The sequence below is a fragment of the Palaemon carinicauda genome, chromosome 45, assembly GCF_036898095.1.
Source record: "Palaemon carinicauda isolate YSFRI2023 chromosome 45, ASM3689809v2, whole genome shotgun sequence".
NCBI classification, from domain to species: domain Eukaryota; kingdom Metazoa; phylum Arthropoda; class Malacostraca; order Decapoda; family Palaemonidae; genus Palaemon; species Palaemon carinicauda.
The window spans coordinates 17,246,893-17,270,868 of record NC_090769.1 but is presented as its reverse complement, the minus strand read 5'-3'; the positions used below and the strand labels follow the sequence as shown (position 1 = coordinate 17,270,868).

The following is a 23,976-nucleotide window of genomic DNA, read 5'->3' as shown; positions in this document are numbered from 1 at the left end:
CAGGAAAGAGCAAAGGTTCTCCCATTTCTTGAGGACCCCGGATACGAACGAAGCCGCAAGCTCACTAGATCCGTCACGTATGGCCTTGTCCATGCAGGACATTATGAGCAAGGAAGATTCCTTGTCAGACGGGGAGATCTTCCTGCTCAAAGCTCCCAGACACCAGTCCAAAAAGTTAAAGACCTCGAAGGCTCTAAACACTCCTTTCAACAGATGGTCTAGGTCCGTAGGAGACCAGCATATCTTAGAGCGTCTCATGGCTAGCCTGCGGGGAGAGTCTACCAGGCTTGAGAAGTCGCCCTGGGCAGAGGCAGGAACTCCCAAGCCGAGAACTTCTCCCGTGGCATACCAGACGCTCGATCTGGAAGAGAGTCTCGCAGGGGGAAACGTAAACGCTGTCTTCCCTAGGTTCTTTTTGGACTGCATCCAATCTCCTAAAACTCGTAAAGCTCTCTTGGACAAGCGGGCGAGGACGAGTTTCGTAAAGGCAGGCGCGGATGACTGCGTACCTGAAGCAAACTCTGACGGAGGGGAGCGTGGAGCCGCAGACACAAACTGGTCCGGATACATCTCTTTGAACAGAGCAAGAACTTTTCTAAAGTCCAAAGAGGGTTGCATGGTCTTGGGTTCGTCAAGGTCCGTATGTGGGTCATCAATGTGTGCCGCGTCGTCATCCTCAGAGAGTCCATCATCTGAGAATTGAGGAGGAAGCGGCAAAGGAGTAGGAATCGGCTGGTCAGCTGAGTCCGGCAGCACGGGTGCACGCGTGACTGAACCGGACGTAACATCATGGAACTGTTGCCCAGTCTGTGAACTGGCAACAACCATAGCAGCGCGGGGACGCATAGCGTCTACTCCAGACTGTCTAGTCTGATGTGGGCGAGCAGAGGTAACCACACTGGGTTGCGGAGGTTGACGCACCGCGTCAAAACAAAACAACTTAGACTGTTGTTGTACCTCGCGAACGTCAACAGAAGGTTCCGTGCGTCGCTGAACGTCAACATGCGGCTGGCAGGGTACACTGGAACGCATGGGTGGCGGGACTCTCTCAGCTGGAGTGCGGCAGAAGGTCGCCTCAGCGTCCACAGGACGCACAACCGTGGTTGGTTGTAGGCTAGAGGTTGGTGCAGCGTCAACCTTCTCCGCACGAAAGTCCTGCATCAATGACGTTGACTGAGACTGCATGGTCTGCAGCAAAGACCACTTAGGGTCTACAGGAGCAGGTGCGGCAACAGACGGTGTGACTGCCTGATGCGGTACCGCTTTGTCTCTCTTAGGAGGTGAGCAGTCGTCGGAAGACTGCAGCGAGTCCGAACTGACCCAGTGGCTACAACTGGGCCGTTGGACTTGCGCGGAAGGGACCGACTTGCGCTTAAGAGGCCGCGAGACCTTGGTCCATGGTTTCTTACGAGAAACCTCTTCCGCAGACGAGGAATAAATGGGCTCTCTCGTCTTTGTGTGGGTGGGGCGATCTTGGGTAGATACGCCCGAAACCACGGAGGGAACGTCTGTTTGCTGATTAAAGCCTCTCGAACCCTTTGGTCGTACGACATTGCTTCTCCCCTGGGCTTGGGAGCTTGCAAGAGGTCCCGGACTGGGAGGACGACAGGCACGAACAGACGAACCCTCAAGCGCACCACTATCCACAACACTATCACTCACTTCATCACTACCCACTGCACTCTTACACTTCAGCTTCTTGACGTCTGCCATGAGCTGGTTACGGTCACTAGCCAAGGACTCGACTCTCTCACCCAGAGCTTGGATGGCACGCATCATATCTGCCATCGAAGGTTCTTGAGTGCTAGAAGGGGGATCAGGAGCAACCACTACAGGGGAAGGAATAGGTTGTGGGGCATGAGGAGAGGAAAATTCAACGGAGCGAGACGAACTTCTCCTGACTCTATCTCTCTCTAGCCTACGTGTATATTTCTGGAATTCGATAAAATCGAATTCCGAAAGCCCAACGCATTCCTCACATCGATCTTCCAATTGACAGGTTTTATCCCGACAATTGGAACAAACGGTGTGAGGATCGATAGAGGCCTTCGGAAGACGCCTTGAACAGTCCCTAGCATTACACTTCCTGAATTTAGGGACTTGAGAAGGGTCAGCCATTTTGAATTAGTCAAAGGGGAATTCAAAAACTATCCAAAGTCATCAACAAATAATCCAATATCAACAAAAGAATGCAAGGATGTATTGAAGATAAAGCCTGCAAAGCGAAAGCTCAAAACTAGAAATGTGTACTTCACCAAAAAGATGTGAAAACCAATCCAGTTAGCAACAGCGAATTAGTAGGTCTTGCCGGTGGCACGACAGAGAGAAAATTGAGTTCTGTGTTTACATTGAGTACTGAGTACCTGCCCGACAGATGGCGCTGTTGATGTACACCCCCTACCTGCATAGCGATCGCTGGCGGATTTTGAACGTAGAGTTTTCTGTCGAGCAGCAGAGCTGCAGCTTATATAATCACCGGCTAAGTTTAATATTGAAAAATTAGTGTCATAATAACCACATAGTTTCCTAGAATCATCATTTCTGTGATGTTTATTGTGATATGACAATGGTGCAATTGCCTTATTATTATTATTATTATTATTATTATTATTACTAGCTAAGATAGAAGCCTAGTTGTGAATGCAGGGTGCTATAAGCTCTGGTGCTTGAACAGGAAAGATAGTCCAGTGTGGAAAAGAAGTAAGGATATAACTAAACTATATATGAGAAGTAATGTACATAAATTTAAAATATTTTAAGATCAGTAAGAATATCATTTATAAACTATGAAGAGAGATGTATGTAAACTTGTTCATCAAAAAACATTTGCTGCAAGTTTGAAAATATCAAGTTCCACTGATTCAACTGCCAGAATAAGATCATTCCACAATCTGGGCACAGCTGAAACAATTCTTCTAGAATACTGTGTAGTGTTGAGCCTTATGATGGAGAAGGCAAGAACGTTCGAATACACTACTTGTAGTACTCAGTGGATGGTAGTCTGGGAAGATCTGAATGCAAAACATGGTACGAATAATTTTATGCAACATGCATAAAGAACTAACTGAAAGATAGTCCAAAAATTAATATCAAGATCATGAATAAGAAATTTATTAAACCACAAGTGTTTGTCCAACCAATTAGGAGGAGAATCAGCAGCTGAAGACCAGACTGGCGAACAATCCTCAAAACAAGGTATAATGAAATAATTAAAAAATTTCTTCAGGAAATACTGATCACGATAAATCTTGTAAGACTCTAAATAAGCCAATATTTTGTCCATTTGAAAAATAAACGAACCAAATGTGCTTCTCAAAAGCAAATTTGCAACCAAGAATCACACCTAGAATTTTAAAGTTGTATATACAGTAGTTAAAGAAACATTATCAATGCAAAAATCTTCATGTTGAGGAGTCTGTCCTCAATCTACTTACAATCATATGTTGAGGAGCCACTGTCCTTGATCTACTTACAATCATACTTTGAGTTTTGGTAGAGTTCAACTTCATGCCCCATAATTTGAACAATGCACTAATTTTAGCTAAATCTTTATTAAGGGATTCAGCAACCCCAGACCTACATTCAAAAGATGGAATGGCTGCAAAGAGAGTAGCATCATCTAAACATGCAATGAGCTTGTTTTCTAGACCAAAAAAACTACCCTAAGGAACACAAGATATTACATTCCTATAATGACCATGGATTCCATTAACAACTACTCTTTGCAGTCTATTAATTAAAAATTCAATGATGATGCTAAGAAAAGACCCACCTACTCCATAATTGATGCAAAGAAAAGACCCACCTACTCCCAACTACAGTATTTGAATTTGAAAACAAGGGCCTCATGTTTAACACAGTCAAAGATAGTGCTAAAATCGAGGTCAATTATATGAACTTCCTGACCACAATCAAGGGATTTTTATACAGAATTGGAAATTGTAAGAAGGGTATCGCATACTCCAATGACCTTTCGAAAGCCTAACTGCAAACTAGGGAACAGATTATTACCTTCAGCTTACCTATTTAAACGTGTCTAAAAGATGTTCAAAGACCTTAGATAATATGGGAGTTATGAAAATTGGGCAATAATCGGAAGGGCTAAAGTTACCACAAACACATTCACCTGATGGAGTACCATCAACAATTTTCCAACAAGGGCAAAAAGAACCTCTTCTTGCTGACTTGTAGAAAATAACAGACAACTTAGGAGCTAAGAAATCAGTGGTCTTTATAAAAAAAAGGAAAAAATGCCATTTGAGTTTACACTTCCAGAAGCATCAAGGTCCATAAAGAGTGTATAAATTTCATGAGACTGAAAAGGTATACTACTTAGTTTACCTTCATTGACAGTACCTCGATTAATAATTACCTTTCCATTCTCGATGCTGTATTGACAGTGTCTCCAAAAAGACAATACCTTGGCATCGTTACACCGACTACACCTGCCATTACAGGTCCAGTATGAAGGCCAATACGTAACTGCAGTTTTATATTTGGACGGTGTCTTATGTGGAAATTCTCTTTAACCTGCAAAGGAGAGAAAACCAGTTAAAATGAAAATAAAATCATTTAATAGTCCACAGTATCACTTGCTGAAGAGAATCAAGAAGTAATTCTATTTGTATCTCAGATGAAAAACTAAATAACGTATCCCAAGATGAATTATGTTTATCATTTCTTTTGCTATTACTGTACTGTAGTGGTAGAAGTGACAAGATACTGAATGGCTACATTCATTTTAATGATATAAGGAAACTTACCTCATGAAGTAACTCGAGAGCCATGGATGCTATTTCCCCAGCATGTTTCCCCCCATTAGGTTTAGGAAGACCTGACACTACCATATACGCATCACCAATGGTCTCTACTTTGTATACATCATACCAACATATGATACTGTCAAATAACGTGTACAAATCATTGAGGAACTCCACAACCTGGTGACAGGAAAAGAAAAAAATACCCTCTATAATATTTCAATGATTAATACAACAAATGTAATTTGCTAAAATTAATACATAGGTAACATCAAAATTTAAACTCTGATTTTGTGTTTGGTTTTATGGCATACAATACAGTCATAAGCCTGTTAATATGAGAGAATAATTAGTCTGCCTATAAAATGAGATATTATTATTATTATTATTATTATTATTATTATTATTATTATTATTATTATTTGCTAAGCTACAGCCCTAGTTGTTAAAGCAGGATGCTATAAGCCCAGGGGCTCTAACAGGGAAAATAGCCTAGTGATGAAAAGAAATAAGGAAAAATATTTTTTTTTTTTTAGAAAAGTAATATTAAAATAAATATCTCTTATGTAAACTATAAAAACTTGGACAAAACAAGAGGAAGAGAAACAACATAGAACAGTGTGCCCGGGTGTACCCTCAAGCAAGAGAACTCTCCAAGACAGTGGAAGAACATGGTATAGAGCCTATGGCACTACCCAAGACAAGAGAACAAAATGGTTTGAATTTGGAGTGTCCTTCTAGAAGAGCTGCTGACCATAGCTAAAGTCTCTCTTCTACCCTTAACAAAGAGGAAAGTGGCCATTGAACAAATTACACTGCAGTAACCCCTTGGATGAAAAAGAATTGTTTGGTAATCTCAGTGTTGTCAGGTGTATGAGGACAGAGGAGAATAAGTAAAGAATAGGCCAGACTATTTGCTGTATTTGTGTGTGCGTGGGCAAAGGGAAAATGAACTGTAACCAGAGAGAAGGATCGAATATAGTACTGTCTGGCCGGTCAAAAGACCCCATAACACTCGCGGTAGTATCTCAATGGGTGGCTGGTGCCCTGGCCAACCTAGTACCAGTATATTCAAATGTTATGTTCCCCAAGTGGGTAACAAAGTTTCTGTCCGCCTTAATAGAGATATGGAATACACCTATAAGTGGTTAGTTAGTTGGTGAGAAGGCTGAACTCCAGAAAACTTGATATATTTTAATAGCCAATCCCCTGCTATAATCTTTACCTTTGCCAGAAGATTATGTTTTGATAGGTGTGCATTTATTCATTTATGCTTGTATGTGATTTGCATAACTCAAAAACTATTTGACCGAATTTCATGAATTGGTGGTGGGATGATTGGCCATGATCCAAGGACAATTTGATTAGATTTTGGGGATGATTGGGTTAAAGTTCAAGGTAGTGAAAAGGTTAAAAATGTCTTTGTGCTATACTGTATTGTGGTCAATCGCAGATTTTCGCTCTTTGCTAGTGTCTCTGTTGCCTAACCACTACAAATAAAGAAGGCCGACAGTAGTACCTTTGGTACCAACATCGCAAAGAACAAAAGATTCCATATATAGTTGGTGTCATGATTTCTTTTTCCCAAATTGCCTGGCCCTTTTGCCCAGACATGGGCTATAAGCACCTTTACAGCCCGTATAGGTGACCTGATGCCCCGCTTCCTAGGATCCAAAAACTGGAAAAAAGCTCCAAATGGTTTTTATGATGCTGAATCTCCCATGTTCAAGAGGCTGTGATATTGTACTACTTGAAGTGTCATGCTTTATTGCCTTAGTTTTTTCATTGTATTTCTTATTTTTATTGTACAGTAATTGTTTGTTAGCTCATTTCTATTTGTATATAATTTCCCCATTTCAGTTGGGTTTTTAAACACTAGGACTTATTATCTGTGGAAGCTAAATTTTTCTCAAAACAGTCACTACATTTGAAAAGTGTTCATTCTTTTACAATAATATTAGAATTATTACTTTTGGCTGCCATCACGACTCTTGAATGGTCCTTTGCAAGTTCCTGAGATGTAAAAAGGCATTTACATTAATAATGTTTCTCTAGCCATTTCCCTATTATTCACCAGGTTCTTGAACTCTTTAACTAACTGAAACTAAAACCAAGGTGAAAATCCCGCTTCAAATAATCTAAGAGATGAATACAGTATAAACAAGAAAAAATTTGAAAAAATCCAGCACTGGATAATTACCTCTTTAGGTGTACTTGAAGCTGATAATGATGTAAAGCCAACAATATCACTAAAGTAGATAGTTACAGCATCAAACCCTTTTGGAGGAACTGGAACACCATTGGTAAGATTGGCTGCTACTGACCTGTATAAATGAAATCATTATAAAAGGGTTAACAGAAATGACATGCATACTATTTTTAAAGTAGATACCTTAATAGATATATGCACCATGATCTCCTTCTCTGTCAAAAGTTTAAGACAATCTAGTTCTACAATATACCCGTACCTTGAAAAATGTATTACAAAATATATTTTCAACAGTCAATACTTACGGTGGTAACATACGGTGTAAAAGATCCTTTGTCTTTGATTCTTCTTCTCTTAATGCTCTAGTTCGTGTTTCCACTAATTCTTCTAAATTTTTACTATATTGCTCCATCAACTGTACCATATGATCCATGATGTTACCTTTACTCCTGTGGAGATTGAACTGATTAAAACAAATCATATATAAGTATATAAAGTGATTTTTTTAAGGTCAAATAATCAATGAGTTGATAAAATATTAAAATTGACATGTCATTTCTTTATTCATTATCACCACTAGGACACTGCTTGCTGATAATTCTGCTAGTTATGGACTATTAGAAATGAACTATGTTAAAGAGCATTTTTTCTTATAACCAATACAAGCACAAACCTGTGTTTATTAACCATTTATTATTCTTCACTGATGTTTACAGTATATTGCTCCTCTCTCAAAGTATTTTTAAATTAATTTCAGAGGCAGGTCTTCTGAAAGCTATTTAACTTTTATAACATATTTACTTTTATGGTTTTAATTGAATATTCATTTACTCTTTATTTATAATAAACGATATCAGCGTCAATGACCTTCAATTTCAGGATGCCAGAGAACTTCAAACCATTCATTCGTTCACTTAATTTTTTGATGAAAAATTCTACATCTAAACACAGATTTTAAAGGCACTTATCTCTTGAATTTTAGGGCATAGCCAAACCTAGCCAGTCAAAATTTACGAATTCATTCATTCATGCACACACACACACACACACACACACACATGTTCTTTTGCATATTACCATTGCATTATTTTAGAAATAAATTTAGACAAGATCTTAATTTTGATTTGTTTAGAAATGAATAACACAATGAGATTGTTAAGAATTTTTCAGAGAAATCACTAAATTGCTTCAATCTAGTCTAATATCGATCTAGTTACCACACTGAATTCTTTCAGATATTTCATTTTATTAAGTATTTTTAAAAGAAATAACTTTTTATCGAGTTTACATAGTTTTTATGAGATTGATGGCCTTCTGTTCAAAGAATATTTTGACATCCTAGTTTCACTAGTCCGAGTACCATGTCAGAATCCAAATCTCATATTGGTAATAAGGATTAGTCATTATTGATAATCGACATAAGCTATTATATGTACATTTTTTGTTGCCTATTTCCTGGCCCAATATACTAATTAGGGTATTCTAGTCTCACTTGTAGGGATTAGAATCCCCCTTTCGTGAAGGAATCTATTAATCAAATAGACATTAGTTCCTGCAGGTAAGTGTAAATACAGTAGTGTATTAAGTACAGTAATTTAGGGTTTGAAGTAATATTCAAAGTAAACTGTGAATGAATGTGATTGAGTGTGTATGCGTAGATAGTGTATAAAGTAAAGTATTGTGAATGAATGTGATTGTGTGTGTGTATGCGTAGATAGTGTATAAAGTAAAGTATAAGTATAAATAAAAATGTATTTAATTTTTGGTCTATATTAACCCCAAAGTCCCCTATATCAATTCATTATTAAACAAGCACTGGATTCCAGTCACTGCAAAAACCTTTGTTTTATATTTTCAGATTGATTCTGTAAAGGACAAGGGTTAGCAGAAGAGAAACTTCCTGTATGACTTGAATCTGTTGTAAGTGACTGAAAATGTTAATACCTTGTTTCAGTATCCAGTAAGACACAAAATTAATCATAGCATGCATTTAAACAGATAGCTTCATACCTTTTATCTTTCATATTTTTCAATTTGAGTTTCAAAGCTTTGAAAGTTGGTCTAGCTTCTGGGTTCTCATCCCAAGCAGACTCCATTGCTGATCGGACATACTCTTCTGAACCAAAGGGCATGTGACTTAAATCTAAAAGACAAGGACGGTACGGGGTTCCAGTAACAGTTGATTTTAACTTCAGTTTTTCAATAATCACTGAAAAAAAAAATTAAGCTCATAAATACATTTATTAAAAGAAATAACATAAGACAAATGGAAATTGGTAAAGGCTATCTCTAATTATGTTGCATTAATAAATTTTTAATTCTCATTTTGCAGAATGTTTAACATTTGGAATAAGAGATCCACTGTCAGTTCAATTAAATCCTCTGATATGACGTAAATACAAAATTAAAAGAAAAAAATTAAGCTTTTATTTTGGTTTAAAAAAGTCAAATATTTGTTCAATTAGCTAAAGATACTTAATTTCTATTTCTTTTTAGTATTATAATTTAAAAGGTTACAAGGAAAAAAAGTTAAATAACACATTTTCTTGGTACAGTATTAATATATCCAACAGGCAGTGAAATTCATTACTATAACTGAACTGTATTAATGAGTAAATTTACTTTGAAACATTTCTGTACAGAGTTCAATTTACCTGGAGCATCATCTGTATTGGTTTCATATGTACCAAATGGGCCTTGACGGCCAATTACTTCGTGAAAAATTATGGCAAAGGAGTATACATCTCCTTCTTTTGTGCCAGGTGCTTCTATGCCAATGCGTAAAAGCTCTGGGGCTCTCCATAATAATCCTGTAATAAAAAACAATCATATTAACTCACAAATGTAAAGAGAAACAAAAGTTTTGGACAAAAAATATCAACAATAGTTCAACAAACAGATTATTGTTTGGGGTTAATGTGCTGTGTGGTCTCCAAGAACTTTCCTGTGGAAGGTTAGACTAGGAAATTTAATAAGACAAAAAATACCAAAGAAATGTTGTCTTTCCTGTTCCTGGGCCAATGTATCAAATGCATAGCATACACACGGTGAGTATAAGGAAGACCGAGTAGTTCACGCTATATTGAACCCGTCACAGCACCTATTATGCTGAAATATGTCGGACATCCAATGACACGTCATCACTGAAAACCAATACTGATCATGGAGACAATACTATCTGGGCACTTCTTTGTGCTCATCTACCATCATTCTTATTTGTCAGACAAAGCAGTTGGACTTACTTTACTGCATGCTCATGGTACCAGACTGTCTAGGCAAACTCTTCAACTTTTACGTTAAGTAGTGTTGATGAACTTCTAATATTTGTATTTTTTTTTTTACTACTGATTGAGTTAGCATAATAAATGTAGTAAATTTTTCATACCTGGGTGCTTTTTCTTTGAGTTTGCTACTCGTCGTATGATGCCACCAAGTTTTTAGCTTTAAAAGTTCACCTCTTTACTTATTTTTGAGAATTAACATGGTTTTCATATTATTAACCTAGTCTAAGTTGCGGTTCTAAGTTTTAGACTACGTCACCTAAAATGGTTTGTATTTTTTGGCGTATGGTGCAAGTACAACTTCCAACATATTTATTTTATACAAGTGTTTAGGTTTAGTATTTTATAGCCTCTTCATTTTTCACAAATTTTATCGAGCTCATATAGTCTACTAACCTAAACAAATTCTTGGTCCTCATGATAACTTTTTAGACTTAAGTAACATTCTTTTACAGTACTGTATAGGTGTATATGCCTTCACTTTCTATGTTTATGTGACTGTTTGGGAGTGTTTAGATTAAAAGTATTTTATTTCTTTACCACTGCTTTTTTATTAGATTTATTTTTCTCTCTTTTTATATGAGCCTCTGTTGGTGTGATTACTAGAGACCTTGCCTTTCATTTGAAGAGACTAGAGGTCTATTGTAAGGTGGCATAAAAATTGCAGTAATTAACCTTACAATATACCTAATGGGCTAATATTTTATTACGTAAACCTTTTAAGACATCCAGGTTCTAATTGTCTCTAACCTTAATTAACCAAAGCAAGGAGTGGAGCATATTTTCTTTCTTGAACTTATTTTTAACTCGCATCAATGGGTTATTTTGGGGGATATGATTGATAAGTGAATATTCCACATTCATTAATTAGTCTATTTTCCATATTTTCATTTAATGTTCAATGTTTATCATTGTACTAACATGACCTAGGAGGAGAGGGCTTACTCCCTCCACAAGGCAGAATTTGCTGCATAAAGGGAAAAAATTTTTTTTTCATCCCCTACCGGCAACTGGACCCTCTGCAAACCCCATATCTATTTTCGATTAGAAGTTGGGGAAGGAGTGGTAACTCAATTCGATATTGGCATAAGCCATTCTTTTAACCTTTCCTACTCATCCGTTTTTTTTTTTTTAAGAATTGGGCTTTGACTACTGTGCTATACAGTTTGGTGGAGAGATTTACTCATGGCCTATTTTTTACTTCCTTCCCTACTCTTCAATGTGTTGGAGAGTTTCAACTGTCTAATGATAGTTAAGAGAAGGGGTTAGCCCTCTATAGTTGATGCTCTGATCATGTTAGCCTACTCCTAGTATTAATTTTTCCATGTTCACATGTAAAGACATGTGGTAGAATGGTCTGTTGGGATGGATGAAGGTAAGCTTACTTTCTCTTGAGGATTACTAACAATTCATATTTCCTGTAAGAATTTTCTATCATAGCTGAGTGATGTCAAGGTTAAGTGTAGCTAAGTGGGGTGCAATAACCGCACCAACCAAAGATGGGTCATGTTCACTGATGCTATCACATTTCCTGTTGTGCCTCCTCAAGCAGGGCTTGGGCCACTGTCAGTTATCCTATATGCATACAATGGCTTCATTCTGCCAAGAGTTGGGATCCATTGGCAGCAGACTTGAGAGGGAGGAAGAGAGATCTATTTTTATCCTTTTTATGTGAGTGAAAGGTTTTGCTAAGATTTCAGATTGCTCAGAATATTTGCCTATTAAGAAACATGGAGACCTAATCTGCCCATCAGCATTGGACTAGGCTGTTAGGGCTTTTAGTAAAGGGGTCATAGTGGATCAGGCCTCCAACCAAGTAAAAGACCTGAGTCGAAGGTTGATCGAAGCCCCGAAGAGGCTGCTGCTTTACTTCAGGGGCCTTTAGAGGAGACTTTGGTCTCCACCAAGAGGCAGCCCTTTGGTGCTTCACCTGGGTTTAGTAAACTAGCTAGTTCAGCACCAGCTCAAGCTTATACTAGGCAGGTTCCCATCCCTTCTGGGTTTGGTCAGCTTGGGTCTCCTATGGGAGCATCAATTATCGCTCAAATAGTTGAAGCATTAATCTGCTCCCTCAATGATGGCACCATTCAAGGACCTACCGTTCAGCTGCTGTGTTCTTTCTGGCCGCAGCCTAAGGAATTGGCAGTGGTTGGACCTTCAAGTTCATGAAAAAGCTCAAGTAGGAATATATTCACCTGATCAGAATATTCTGGGATCGATAATGCCATGGATCTTGAGGAGGGAGACCTAGTGAAAAATCTTTAGCATTCTGGTATGGAATGTGCTTTCTTCCTTGTGTTGAATAACTTTTGTGCTAGCAGCTATGATATTTCCTTTGATAGTGTTAATTCGAGAATCATGTTACATTTCCTCAATCATGTTGGCGTATCAAGGAACCATCCCCTAGGATTTGTCCCCAACTTACTCCCAAATAGGTTTTACCATTGATGCACAAGTCTATTCTTAACAATCTAGCAGACGCAGTCCCAGATGCCAGGGGATGCTTCTCAATTACAGTCTTGTCGATTCATCTGTGGTTGGGATGACAGGGCCAGGCCTGAAGACTCCCTTCTTGGTCCAAACACTCAAGAAGGGTTTGAGGTTTATAAGGGATATATCGCTAAAAGGGGATTACGCCTTACCCAAGGAATGCGTCTCCTTCTTAGAAGTCTACCCAAAAGAAATTGAAGGATTCACAGAGCTTGGAAGTTTTCATGAGGTCTTTCTTCCAGAAATGGGAGGCTTACCTTATTTTTAAAAAAATGAGATCTGAGTGACCCTATTAAAAAAAAAAAAAAAAAAAAAAGTCGAAAATGGGTAGCTTTACATAGGCATCTCTTAATTATGAGACAGTTTTCCTTCCATCTATGACAACAGAATTTAGCAGCTGACTGGCATTTTTAATCTAGTGTTTGAGGTAAGATGTCCTGTATTGGCTGATTTTTATATGGAGAAGCTAAAAGTGGAGGAGTTCCTCTCAATTACCCTCTATATGAATCCCTCTGCCTCAAATTGTTATTGAATAAAGCCAGTGCTAACACCCTTACATCTAATACTTCATTTCCACATACGTGGAGGAAAACCTTTCGGTCGCTTGGAAAAAAAAAAAATCCTTCAATCTCATGGCCCTGATCTATAAACAGGATCAACAACATTTCCCAAGGCAACCTGTGAAGAGACCAGCATCACACCCTTAGCCCAAACTACTCCAGCATGCAAATAAGTTCCCTCGGGAGAAGATAAGGCAAAAATTTCAAACTTCTCAGACAGAACTTCAATTCCCTAGTGCTTTGGCATTTTGAGGAGAAAAAAAAATAGAGTGCTTGAAGGCGGCCAAGAGGAGAGAAGTGCTGTTCATTTTGCATAGATAAAGGTTCTCAACAATGAATGTCAGCAGGTCATGGGGTTGTCAGTGTTAATAAGAGTATTTGAATTTCTCTTGGTGGTGACAGGGCAGTCTCAAAAGGTCTGGGTTGGTAGTGGACTTCCAAACCTCCTCCATGATATGAATTCTTTCAGTCCAAAATCCTAGAACTAAACTCCTTTGTCAGCCACAATGCTAGAAAAATGAATCATAAAGAAATGTCAATTTCCATCATTCCAGAGCAGACTGTTCAGTATATCAGATGCAATGCATTCAAGAAAACGTCCATTATACATTTGCCAATTACTATACCTAGGAGTTTGGATCAGTACTATAGATTGCAAAGAATTTTATTGGCCTTACTTATTTCTGAAAGGTATTCAAATACTGTAAGTTGCTCAAGTGAAGTTCTAATTTTTCTTATTTTTCTGAGTCATCGGAACCTACCACTTCCACTCCAAGACAATTTATACCCCTCGGTTTTCACAAGATTTTCATAAATAAAATGAATTAATTATTAACTCCTGTGCAAAGAAAAGCTGCTGATTTGGGTTCCTGTTTAATGGTAAAGCCTTCTCTCTCACAGACATTCTGAGATCTATAAAATAAATCTGTTTTTGAACCTTGTTCTTAATTCAGGTCTAATTACTTCTCTCGAATCCATTATTAATGGTAAAAAGATTTTTAAATTCAGGGTTTGCAAGATAGTTTATCAAAGGAATGCTGTTTGCTGGTGATAAGAGAGGGAGTACAGTATTCTTGAAATACTCTCTTTTGCAAATTCTGTAGTAGGGTTTTTTCAAGTCTGATACATGAGAAATTTGCAGGCCATCAGGATCTGAATCTTAATTTGGATCATCTGAATTGTTTAAATAAAACAATTTCAGATGAGGCTTCCAAGGTTTAGCAACCTTTGTGTATTTTGAGATTAAGAATAAGGAACAAGCTTGTTTCTCTATGCTTGGCTTAGTAGGGTTAAGAATTAAAATCATCCTCTGTCCAAAAGGGCCATGTTATTTCTTGTTAAAAGCAATCACAGTGACTCATAGGGAATTGGATCCAAGTCCGATGAAAAACTTGGTTAGGGCTCAGAATATTAGCAGTTCAGCTACATCTCTCAATTTTCAGTGGTGTACCAAATTGCTATACACTAAGCATTATTGTAAAGAATCCTGGTTTGCTAGTCAAGATTAATGGGCTTTAGGTACTATAGTAGCTGCTGACAGTGGTAAATTAATTTTTTTTTTTTTTTAATTATATACATTATTAATTTTAGGATTATTTTTTCATTTGGAATTCACAGTGTTGGGTAAAAGACATGAATAATTGGTTGGTTTGTAGTGTTGTACTGTATTTCGGAACCCAATCTGGAAAAACAAATAACAAACTTTATTTGAAGATTTTTTTTTTCTGAGGTACTAGACTAGGAGGTTAGCTTCAGGTACAGTACCAGATACATTTATTATTTTAGGACTTCAAATTTCCTCTCAAGAGGTTATTGTGGCCTATGTGGTAACATCCCCTAAATAGTGATTGCCAGACTGGGGTTCAAGTCCCACTCAAACTCGTTAGTTCCTTTGGTCGCTGCAACCTCACCATCCTTGTGAGCTAAGGATTGGGGGTTTGGGGGAGCCTGTAGGTCTATAAGCTGAATCATCAGCAGCCATTGCCTGGCCCTCCTTGGTCCTAGCTTGGGTGGAGAGGGGTCTTGGGCATTGATCATATGTATATATGGTCAGTCTCTAGGGCATTGTCCGGCTTGATGGGGCAATATCACTGTCCCTTGCTTCTGCCATTCATGAGTGGCCTTTAAACCTTTAAAGCCTTTACTTCAATAGCCCACCTCCATCAGAGGGAAGATATCAGCAATATGAATATCAGGGAGGTCAATAGAAATGAATGGAATTCTCATAATAAAGTTTGTAATCTTTATAACCTGATCTTCACATACATGCCCACCCTCTTCCCAACAGACTATATATGTTCACCAGCCACCCATTGAGAAATTACCTCTAGAGAGTTATTGGATCCTTTAACTGGCTAGAGTGCTACATTAGATCCCTCTCTGGTTAATGCTAATTTTTCTCTGCCTACTCATACATCGAATATTCTGGCCTATTCTTTTCACATTCTCCTCTGTCCTCATACATATGACAACACAGATTACCAAACAATTCTTCTTCGCTCAAGGTGCTAACATGCAATTGTGTAGTGGCTACTTCCCTCCTGGCAAGGGTGTAAGAGACTCTTTAGCTATGGTGAGCGGCTCTTCTAGAAGGTGGATCCTAAATCAAACCATTGTTCTCTAGGCCTTAGTAGTGCTAGAGCCTCTGTACCATGGTTTTCCACTGTCTTGGGTTAGAATTATCTTGTTTGAGGGTACACTTGGGCATGCTATTCTATCTTGCTTCTCTTCCTCTTGTTTTTATGAAGTCTTTATAGTTTATATATAATGAATCTAATTTAATGTCACTGTTCTTAAAATATTTTATTTCGATTGTTATGATTTCTCTTGTAGTGTATTTATTTTTGTGTTTCCTTTCCCCACTGGGTTATTTTTCCCTGTTGGAGTCCTTGGGCTTATAGCATCATGCTTTTTCAACTAGAATTGCAGCTTAGCTAGTAATAATTAGTTTTGACTTCGACTTAAAGACAAAGCACAGAAGGCATACCCTTACTAAGGTTATTCATTTGGCATTAACAACTATGTCTCAATACTGTACTAAATGCCTAAGCCTATAGAAAAGAATGAAAACAGGAATCTTTTATTATTAGGAGAAAAGTCAATATAAGCCAAACTTCAAGAGAAAAATTATATGAATGTCATGTGAGTTTTTATATGGGCTTTCAGTTATATTGAAACTTACATCCTGGTCTCTTTATCCTGTTTCACATGAATTTGTGCTAAAGTTAGATATCGTAAATACTACTACTGTACTATGATAATATCAACCATCATCAGCCATTCTGCTTGCAACTAATACCATCTAACATCCTTCTCTTTCTCACACTTCCACCAATCTTCACCAACATTTATGCCATCTTTAACTATATTCAATATTTATGCCATCTTTAACTATATCCAGGGACTTGAGTCGTGGGAATTTTTTATTCAGATACTGTAATTTATTTTGCACTGATAAAGGTCATATTTCACACTCTCAGTATTTCAAAAAGAGACCTTACAACCCTTCTCTTTCTTTTTTTTCTATTCAATATTTTCTTGTTCCAACCCTTCTCTTTCTTTTTTTCTATTCAATATTTTTTTGTTCAAGCTTAAATCAATCTTTTCTTTTAAACTGATCATGCAGTTATTGATATAAAATCATCTTATCAGTTTGTTACCCTCATTGCAATAAAAAGGCAAAGATATAATACATACACTTTGGTTGAAAAATAAACCACATAAAAACTTACAATAGATACAATTAGATTTAATCTCTAAATAATCTTTAAACTAAAAGATAATATTGTAAATAAACTAATTTAATGCAAATTCGTCAAACACAACTTACTTCTATCAACTTGAGCCTTATCTTCTTTTAACAAGCCACTCAGGACTTCATATTGTAAATCATGCAGGCCATAGTCTGTAATTTGTAGAACCCATCTTCCATTAACAACACAGTTTGATGACTTGAGATTTCCATGGGGTCCAAAGTTTGAATGAAGATATATCATCCCCTGTCAAAATTGAAAAAAGTGTAAATCTAGTTGGCTGCCAAAAATATTTCTTGAATATCCTTACAACAAAGCCTGATTAAATAAGGAACCACTCATGCTGATAGTACATTCACTTCATTCTTCATAAAATCTAGGCTTTACAAATTTGGAGGACATATCTCATTATTCTTAACAAGGAAGTGTGGACTATATCATCTAAATGCAACGAGAATGTAGCAAACCAAAAAGTTATCGTAGTCAATGCTATGACTTGAGATACGCGACTTGTGACCTCTCGCTTGGAATTTTGTAAATTTAGAATACTGCATTCTTTGGCTAGGCAAACTTATATATTTCATGTTTCAAATAGGTTTTTAATTAGAACAATTTGTTTTATTGATAAAACATCTTTAAATGTTCATTTGTGCAAGCGTGTCCGGTCCCGCATGCAAACAGTTTCTAACCTGGATATCTATTTCTTTACCTTTTCTTAAAAAATTACAAGGAAAACTATTTACTTAAATATCCCATATACAGTGATTCCACCATTTTCTACAATTTCATGAGGAAGAGATTATAAATTTTTTTATATTCAAAATAGTACTTGTAGTTATACGTTTGGTGCACGTATGTTCTTATTTCTTTGTCTACTCGCATATATAATTGCAATTCTTATGTTATGATTATGCTGAAAAATCCCAAAAGTGTTGAGACGATAACTAAATCAGCCAAAAGCATAAGATTTTCACATAAAAATACACAGACAAGAATATATTATACTAGCCATGTCTTGCTCACGTGTGCGCATTTGGTACATGTTGTGTAAATTGTGTGTGGGAGCAATATTTTTTTTATTTGAGGGAAGTAGCTCACCACTGGTTAGTAAGTAACCCTGAAATAAGATGATCAATTCCTCAAGATCCCCAGTAGTGAGGAAAGTTACTGCTAAAAGCCCATGTTTATACATAGTAAAATCTATTTAATCAATCTTAATAAAAAAAAAATTGATGCGAGCTTTCTCAAAACTTTAAGTTTTTGGAGAAAATTTATCCAATTTTTTTAATAACTGATTTTTTTAATTCAAATATAAAGAAATAGGAATTTTATTACCTACAATCTGTAGGTTGAGTCCCTTGTCAGGCTGGGAGGAACGTAGAGAGGAGAGATTCCCTTTTCTGTTTCATATGTTTGATGTCGGCTACCCCCAAAATTGGGGGGAAGTGCCTTGGTATATGTATGTACAATTACTTAAAAAAAAACTAAATACTTCCATATGAAAAATGGTCATAATTTAAAGTATTATCTATTCATTGATGAAATAATGCATAAAAAATTAAATTGCTATTAAAGTTCCTCTTCCTTAGTTTTTGTATTGAGAATTATCTTCCAAATGCCTTGTAAATGAACAAAATTGGTTATGAAACAAAAAAAAAGTAGATAAAGTTTGAAGTAACCCCAAAATAACAGTTTTAATGGGGCTAAGTCACGCTCCTTAAAAGTACAAAGGAAAATGGCAAGCTTGTCGCTGGCAGATTGCAAGTTACCCTAAAAACGTAAATGTAGATTTTAGTACCTCAACTGTCAAAATGGGTCTATTAACAAAATAATGACCAAAGGTTTCCATACAATGTAAAAAAAGAAAAAAATAAGACCACTAGGAAATGTTTTGGAAAATTTTTTGAACAGGAAGGTGAAGAGGAAGAATACTCAGAAGAGCCAAATATCTCCTTTTCAATAATTAAGGAAACTTATTTCTTGAAGGACTCCAAACAAGTAGCTTAAGGTAATTAATTACCTAATCTTGTTCTAGAGGGATACCCTCATTTCTTCCTTTCAGCCAGTATCATCTACACCCCTTGAATTTTTTTCTTAAGGGGTGTGACTTACGATCTCTGCTTGGCATTTTGGAAATCTAGATTATAGCATTTCTGACTAGGAAAATATCTATATTTCATGTTTCAAATAGTGTTTTAATGAAAACAATTTGTTTCATTGTTAAAAATTCCATTCTATATTTTTACACAAGCATGTCTGGTGCGTTAGGTAACCCTTTTCTGACCTGGATACCTATCCATTTACTATTACTTCAAAAATTCCAGGGTTAAAATATTTATTTCAATATTTCTTATACAGTAATACCACCATTTTATATGATTTCTAGAGGAAGAAATAATCAGTTTTCTAATATTTGATATGGTATTCATAAATAAACGTTTGTTGCACGTCACTCAGGAAAGTTCTTCATATTTCTTTGTCTGCTAGTTTATATATCTACAATTTATGTTATGATTATGCTTAAAGATGCATAAAGTGTTAGAGACGATAACTAAATATGCAGAGTGTAGTATTTGCAAAAATAAAATACGCTGACTAGAATATATTACACTAGCCACATCTCGCTCACGTGTTGGCATTTGGTAATGCTAGCAAATATATTTCTGGATTTGGGGGAAGGTGCTCACCACTGCTGAGTAAATAACCATAAAATAGGATGATTACATCCTTATGATACACAGTGATGAGGAAAATTACTGGTACTGTAAAACCAGGCTTAATATTGACCCCTGATATAATCCAACACCAACTTCAAAGGCGTCAGTTCTAGGTGATAGAAGGATAAATGTGAGAGGCAAAAGAGCATGTTAGAAATAGGAATGAATAGCAAGCGATTGTGAAGCAGTTCCGATAGGCTCTGCTGCTTCCTCCGGTCGCCTTAGTGACGGCTGAGGTAGCAACAGTAGGAGATTCAGCAAATGAAGCTACATTTGTGGTGGATAATGAGGGGAAGGTGGGCTGTGGCACCCAAGCAATACCAACCAAATTCAACTGAATCTCACGGCAGGCTGGAAGGAGCAAAGATTTTGTTCTTTCTTTTTGATGTCAACTACCTCCTAAAATTGGGGGAAGTACCTTGGTAGATGGATGGATTACTGTAAATCAAATTTTAATAATAAATTGTTATTATGGTAATCACCTGATTTTCAAATACATGCCCCCCACCTCTCCACTGACTAGTAGCATCAAGAGGATAGGAATTAGTTCAACAATAAAAGACAAAAGACGGTACAGAGTACCCAAGCCATGGTTATTGCTGTTAATAGCTAGATTGTCTTAAAACTATACTAGAGGCCTCAGCTTCTGGAAGGAAAGGAAAATGGAAATCTTTTAATTTCTAGGCTAGATGTCAGTATAAACGAACCATCAAGAGAGAAGCATGAAAGTCTTGAGTAAAGAAATAACAAACATTATTAATAAGATTCAGTTTTTCAGAGACTAGAAGTGGATTAGAAGTCCTTTAAAATTATAGTCTAAAAATCCTTTTACCCACAAACCAAGTTTTCACTCTACAATCACTGTACAGTACATGAAGCTGGTATAGCTAGCTATTCATACACTGAACTCCTGCATATTTAGGCATTAAGAAAAATTAGGATGCTGATAAAGTAGCTAAGGTTAACAGTTATTATGACTGAATCAAATATTGTTCTTAGTTATTTATTACAATTGAACCTTGCAATAATAGAGTAATAAGGGAGAAGAGCTATTTGTTATTGCTGATGGTCTGTTATATCGAAAATATATTTCCTGAATCATAAAATCAAGCAAAATCATTTTGTCACACTTCAAAATTTAAAACTTTTAAGTTGCAATATATCAAATAAGATGTAATAAATTGATTATAAACAAGTCTTATGAAAATGAAAAATATTATGTTCTTCTATATCATAAACTCCTCAGTCATTGATTCAGTGCATGCAAATATTTACCCTTAATAAGTCATGAGTTAGTGACGATATGAAGAGACGGTCAAGTTTAATGTCCTCCATTGCTAATATGTCAATCAGTGATCCTCTTGTGCAATACTCTGTGACCAAAGTTACAGTTCCATTCTCAGTAAAAGCCCCTACGAAACTGCAAACATTATCTTGTTTGATCTCTCTCATAGATCTGTTAAAAAAAGAAATATGAGAAATGCATAAAAATTTTCTCTTGATATACAATACTATAGCATTATAATTTTCTTATACTATTTCAGAAATATATAAGAACAGATAATTCAAGTGAAATAAACCAATTAATCAAAACTATCACCATGGTACGTAATGCCCATGACAAAAATAATATGGCTACTCCCTCTGAAATTTTCAGGACTTTTTTTATGTCTGATACCTTTAAACCTCTCTAAAACTCTATCACAAATAAATAATTTATTCATTTAAAAGTATACATAACATGACAGTGTATAAGTTATAAGAGAAAACATCTAGCATTGGGGCATTAAAATATTTCTTTGAAATGTAATCCAGTTTGCATTCACTACTATAATAAGTAAAACTTAGGCTTACCTAAATTACTGTATTCTAAAAAATGTAATGTGGGAGCAACCGAATAACAATAAAATATACCAAAATATAGTTTTTAAAAATCAAATAAGGTTCCATTACATTTGCAAAGTTAATATTAGTGGAATACTATCAAATGAAATCTCAGTGAACAGTGGAGTACTCCAAGGGAGTGTGTTGTCACATTTGTTGTTTATCCTCCTCATGGATTTTGTAATGCATAGAACACTTGGGGATGGTGGAGAAGGATTGGACTGGATTGGTAACAGGAAATTAGCTGACCTAGATTATGCTCATGATGCTGGCCCTAATAGAAAAATGGCACAGGACTTGCAAAGCCTGTTCACCAGAATACATGAAATATCACGTGAGGTCGGGCTCAAGATACATAAAAGAAAGACAGATGATGAGAACGGAATATGCAATGGAAGTTGACATATCATTGGAAGGAGAAACGTTTAATGAGGTGGAATCATTTAAATATTTAGGAACTATGATCTCTAAAATAGGATCTTAAGAATTTGAGTTTAATGAAAGATTGAAAAAAGCAAATCAGACAATGTCTAAGTTTAGTAAAATTTGGAAATCGAATCGCCTGAAATTACATATAAAAATCAGGCTATATATCAGTTTAGTGAGATCTGTGTTACTATATGGACATAGAGTCGTGGTATGACAATGAAACAATATCCAACAGATTCTGTAGATTTGAGAACAAAGCCCTCAAAAGAATATCGAGAGTTAAATGAAACTATAAGAGATATTACTAAGTGCCATATATGGATGACATCATGTCGAGGGGTTGATGGAGATGGTTTAGGCATGTTCTTCGCACTCTCCAAGAGAGATTAGTTCACCAAACTTTCAACTGGGCTCCACAAGGCACTAGAAGAGTTGGAAGACCCAGGCCTACATGGCTGAAGTCTATGAAGTGTGAAATAGGAGATGATGAATGGAGAAGTATCGATTTAAAAGCTCAAAATAGACGACTGGCAAAATCTAACCGAGGCCCTTTGCGTCAATAAGCATAGGAGATGATGATGATGTTTTAAGAACTGTTAACCAGCATCTCACAATAATATTCTGGTCACCAAAACACAACTTCTCATGGATGGCAAAACGACATCGAAGATATTTATGTTTATTTGAGGAACGACGGTACTATATCTTTAAAACAGAAACCAATATCTAATAAAAAAATATTGTAAGCTTTCAATTTAAATGTTTGAAATGGTTTTATTTAAGTAAATGAAATATATAAACAAGAATTTTTGAGGTATGCAGAAATACACTGGGATTTAATTGTGTACCTTTTTATATGTACAATAAATATTTCCTGCTTTCTTCCAATTGCAAGGACTGGCTTTACGTCAGATTTCTGTGTAAATAAACTACTGTAGTTAGTGCCAGACAGCATTTCTGTCCAAACTCTAATTGGTGACCCCAGAGTGATTAAAAATGCCCGACATCATCAACTCGACCAATGAAATAACCGCAGCTGTCTACATCCACTTGCTTCCTTTCACAACAGACAACCCAGAAGCCTGGTTCTTTAGGACTGATACTATCTTTAGGTCAAAGATCACATCGTCGTCACAAATAGCTGACGCCATAATCGAATTCCTACCCAAAGACATATTTGAACAAACAGCAGTGGTTAGTTAAGCCAGACACCACCATCACATAAGAAACTAACTATGAAGACCCAACAAAGGTCATCTTTCAATATGCCTCCAGTGCTCAGAGCCTGAAAATTTCTGGACACATATGAATGGCAATAAGAGATCAATGGCCCTCACATATCTACAAGCAAACCCGACAATTCGTAACAATACCTGTTCACCCGTCCAGACATCGCCAGAACCCACTTAATCATCCAATGAAGTGACAGCCACACATCCCTGCTGCTCCTCTACACTGCTCAAGGAAAAACAGACATTTTATCAAGTAGCTATACACCAAAGAATACAGCCTGAAATACCAAGTGTCCTTTATTTCTTCCATTGGAGATTGGGGAGTGAGGCTCAAAAAATGTGAGCAAGGGTGCATGCTGTAAAAAAAAACCAACCACCTACCCATCAGTAATGGGCAGGCTGGTTGCCTTATACAGAGAAACGAGTCTGTCTTTTGCTATTTTTCTTTCAGGGAATGGAAAAAACCTTAACGTGCTTCTACAACACGATGAGATGTCAGACAAGAAATTCCTTTTCAATACTGGCATATACAAATTGTTAGTTCCAGCCACCCCGATGAATGACTGAATCCAGCCCCAAACCTCCATGTATCAACAGCATATGGAACCAGAAACATGGAAGGTGCATTTGCCTGCAAACCATGCAATTGGACATTCATAACT

The 23,976-nt window shown here is 36.6% G+C and overlaps 1 protein-coding gene across 4 annotated transcripts in view; it reads right to left on the bottom strand.

Moving 5' to 3' along the window:
• LOC137635001 (receptor-type guanylate cyclase Gyc76C-like) overlaps positions 1–23,976 on the bottom strand; it is a 236,639-nt gene that overhangs the window by 23,806 nt on the left and 188,857 nt on the right. For all 4 annotated transcript variants that reach the window (XM_068367603.1, XM_068367605.1, XM_068367606.1 and 1 more), the window contains 8 exons: positions 21,045–21,225; positions 17,130–17,298; positions 9,624–9,779; positions 8,980–9,178; positions 7,275–7,418; positions 6,961–7,084; positions 4,764–4,940; positions 4,373–4,530 (listed from right to left, as the gene is read on the bottom strand). In XM_068367603.1, the coding sequence (XP_068223704.1) occupies positions 4,373–4,530; positions 4,764–4,940; positions 6,961–7,084; positions 7,275–7,418; positions 8,980–9,178; positions 9,624–9,779; positions 17,130–17,298; positions 21,045–21,225 (1,308 nt within the window). The remainder of the gene's footprint in view (positions 1–4,372; positions 4,531–4,763; positions 4,941–6,960; positions 7,085–7,274; positions 7,419–8,979; positions 9,179–9,623; positions 9,780–17,129; positions 17,299–21,044; positions 21,226–23,976) is intronic.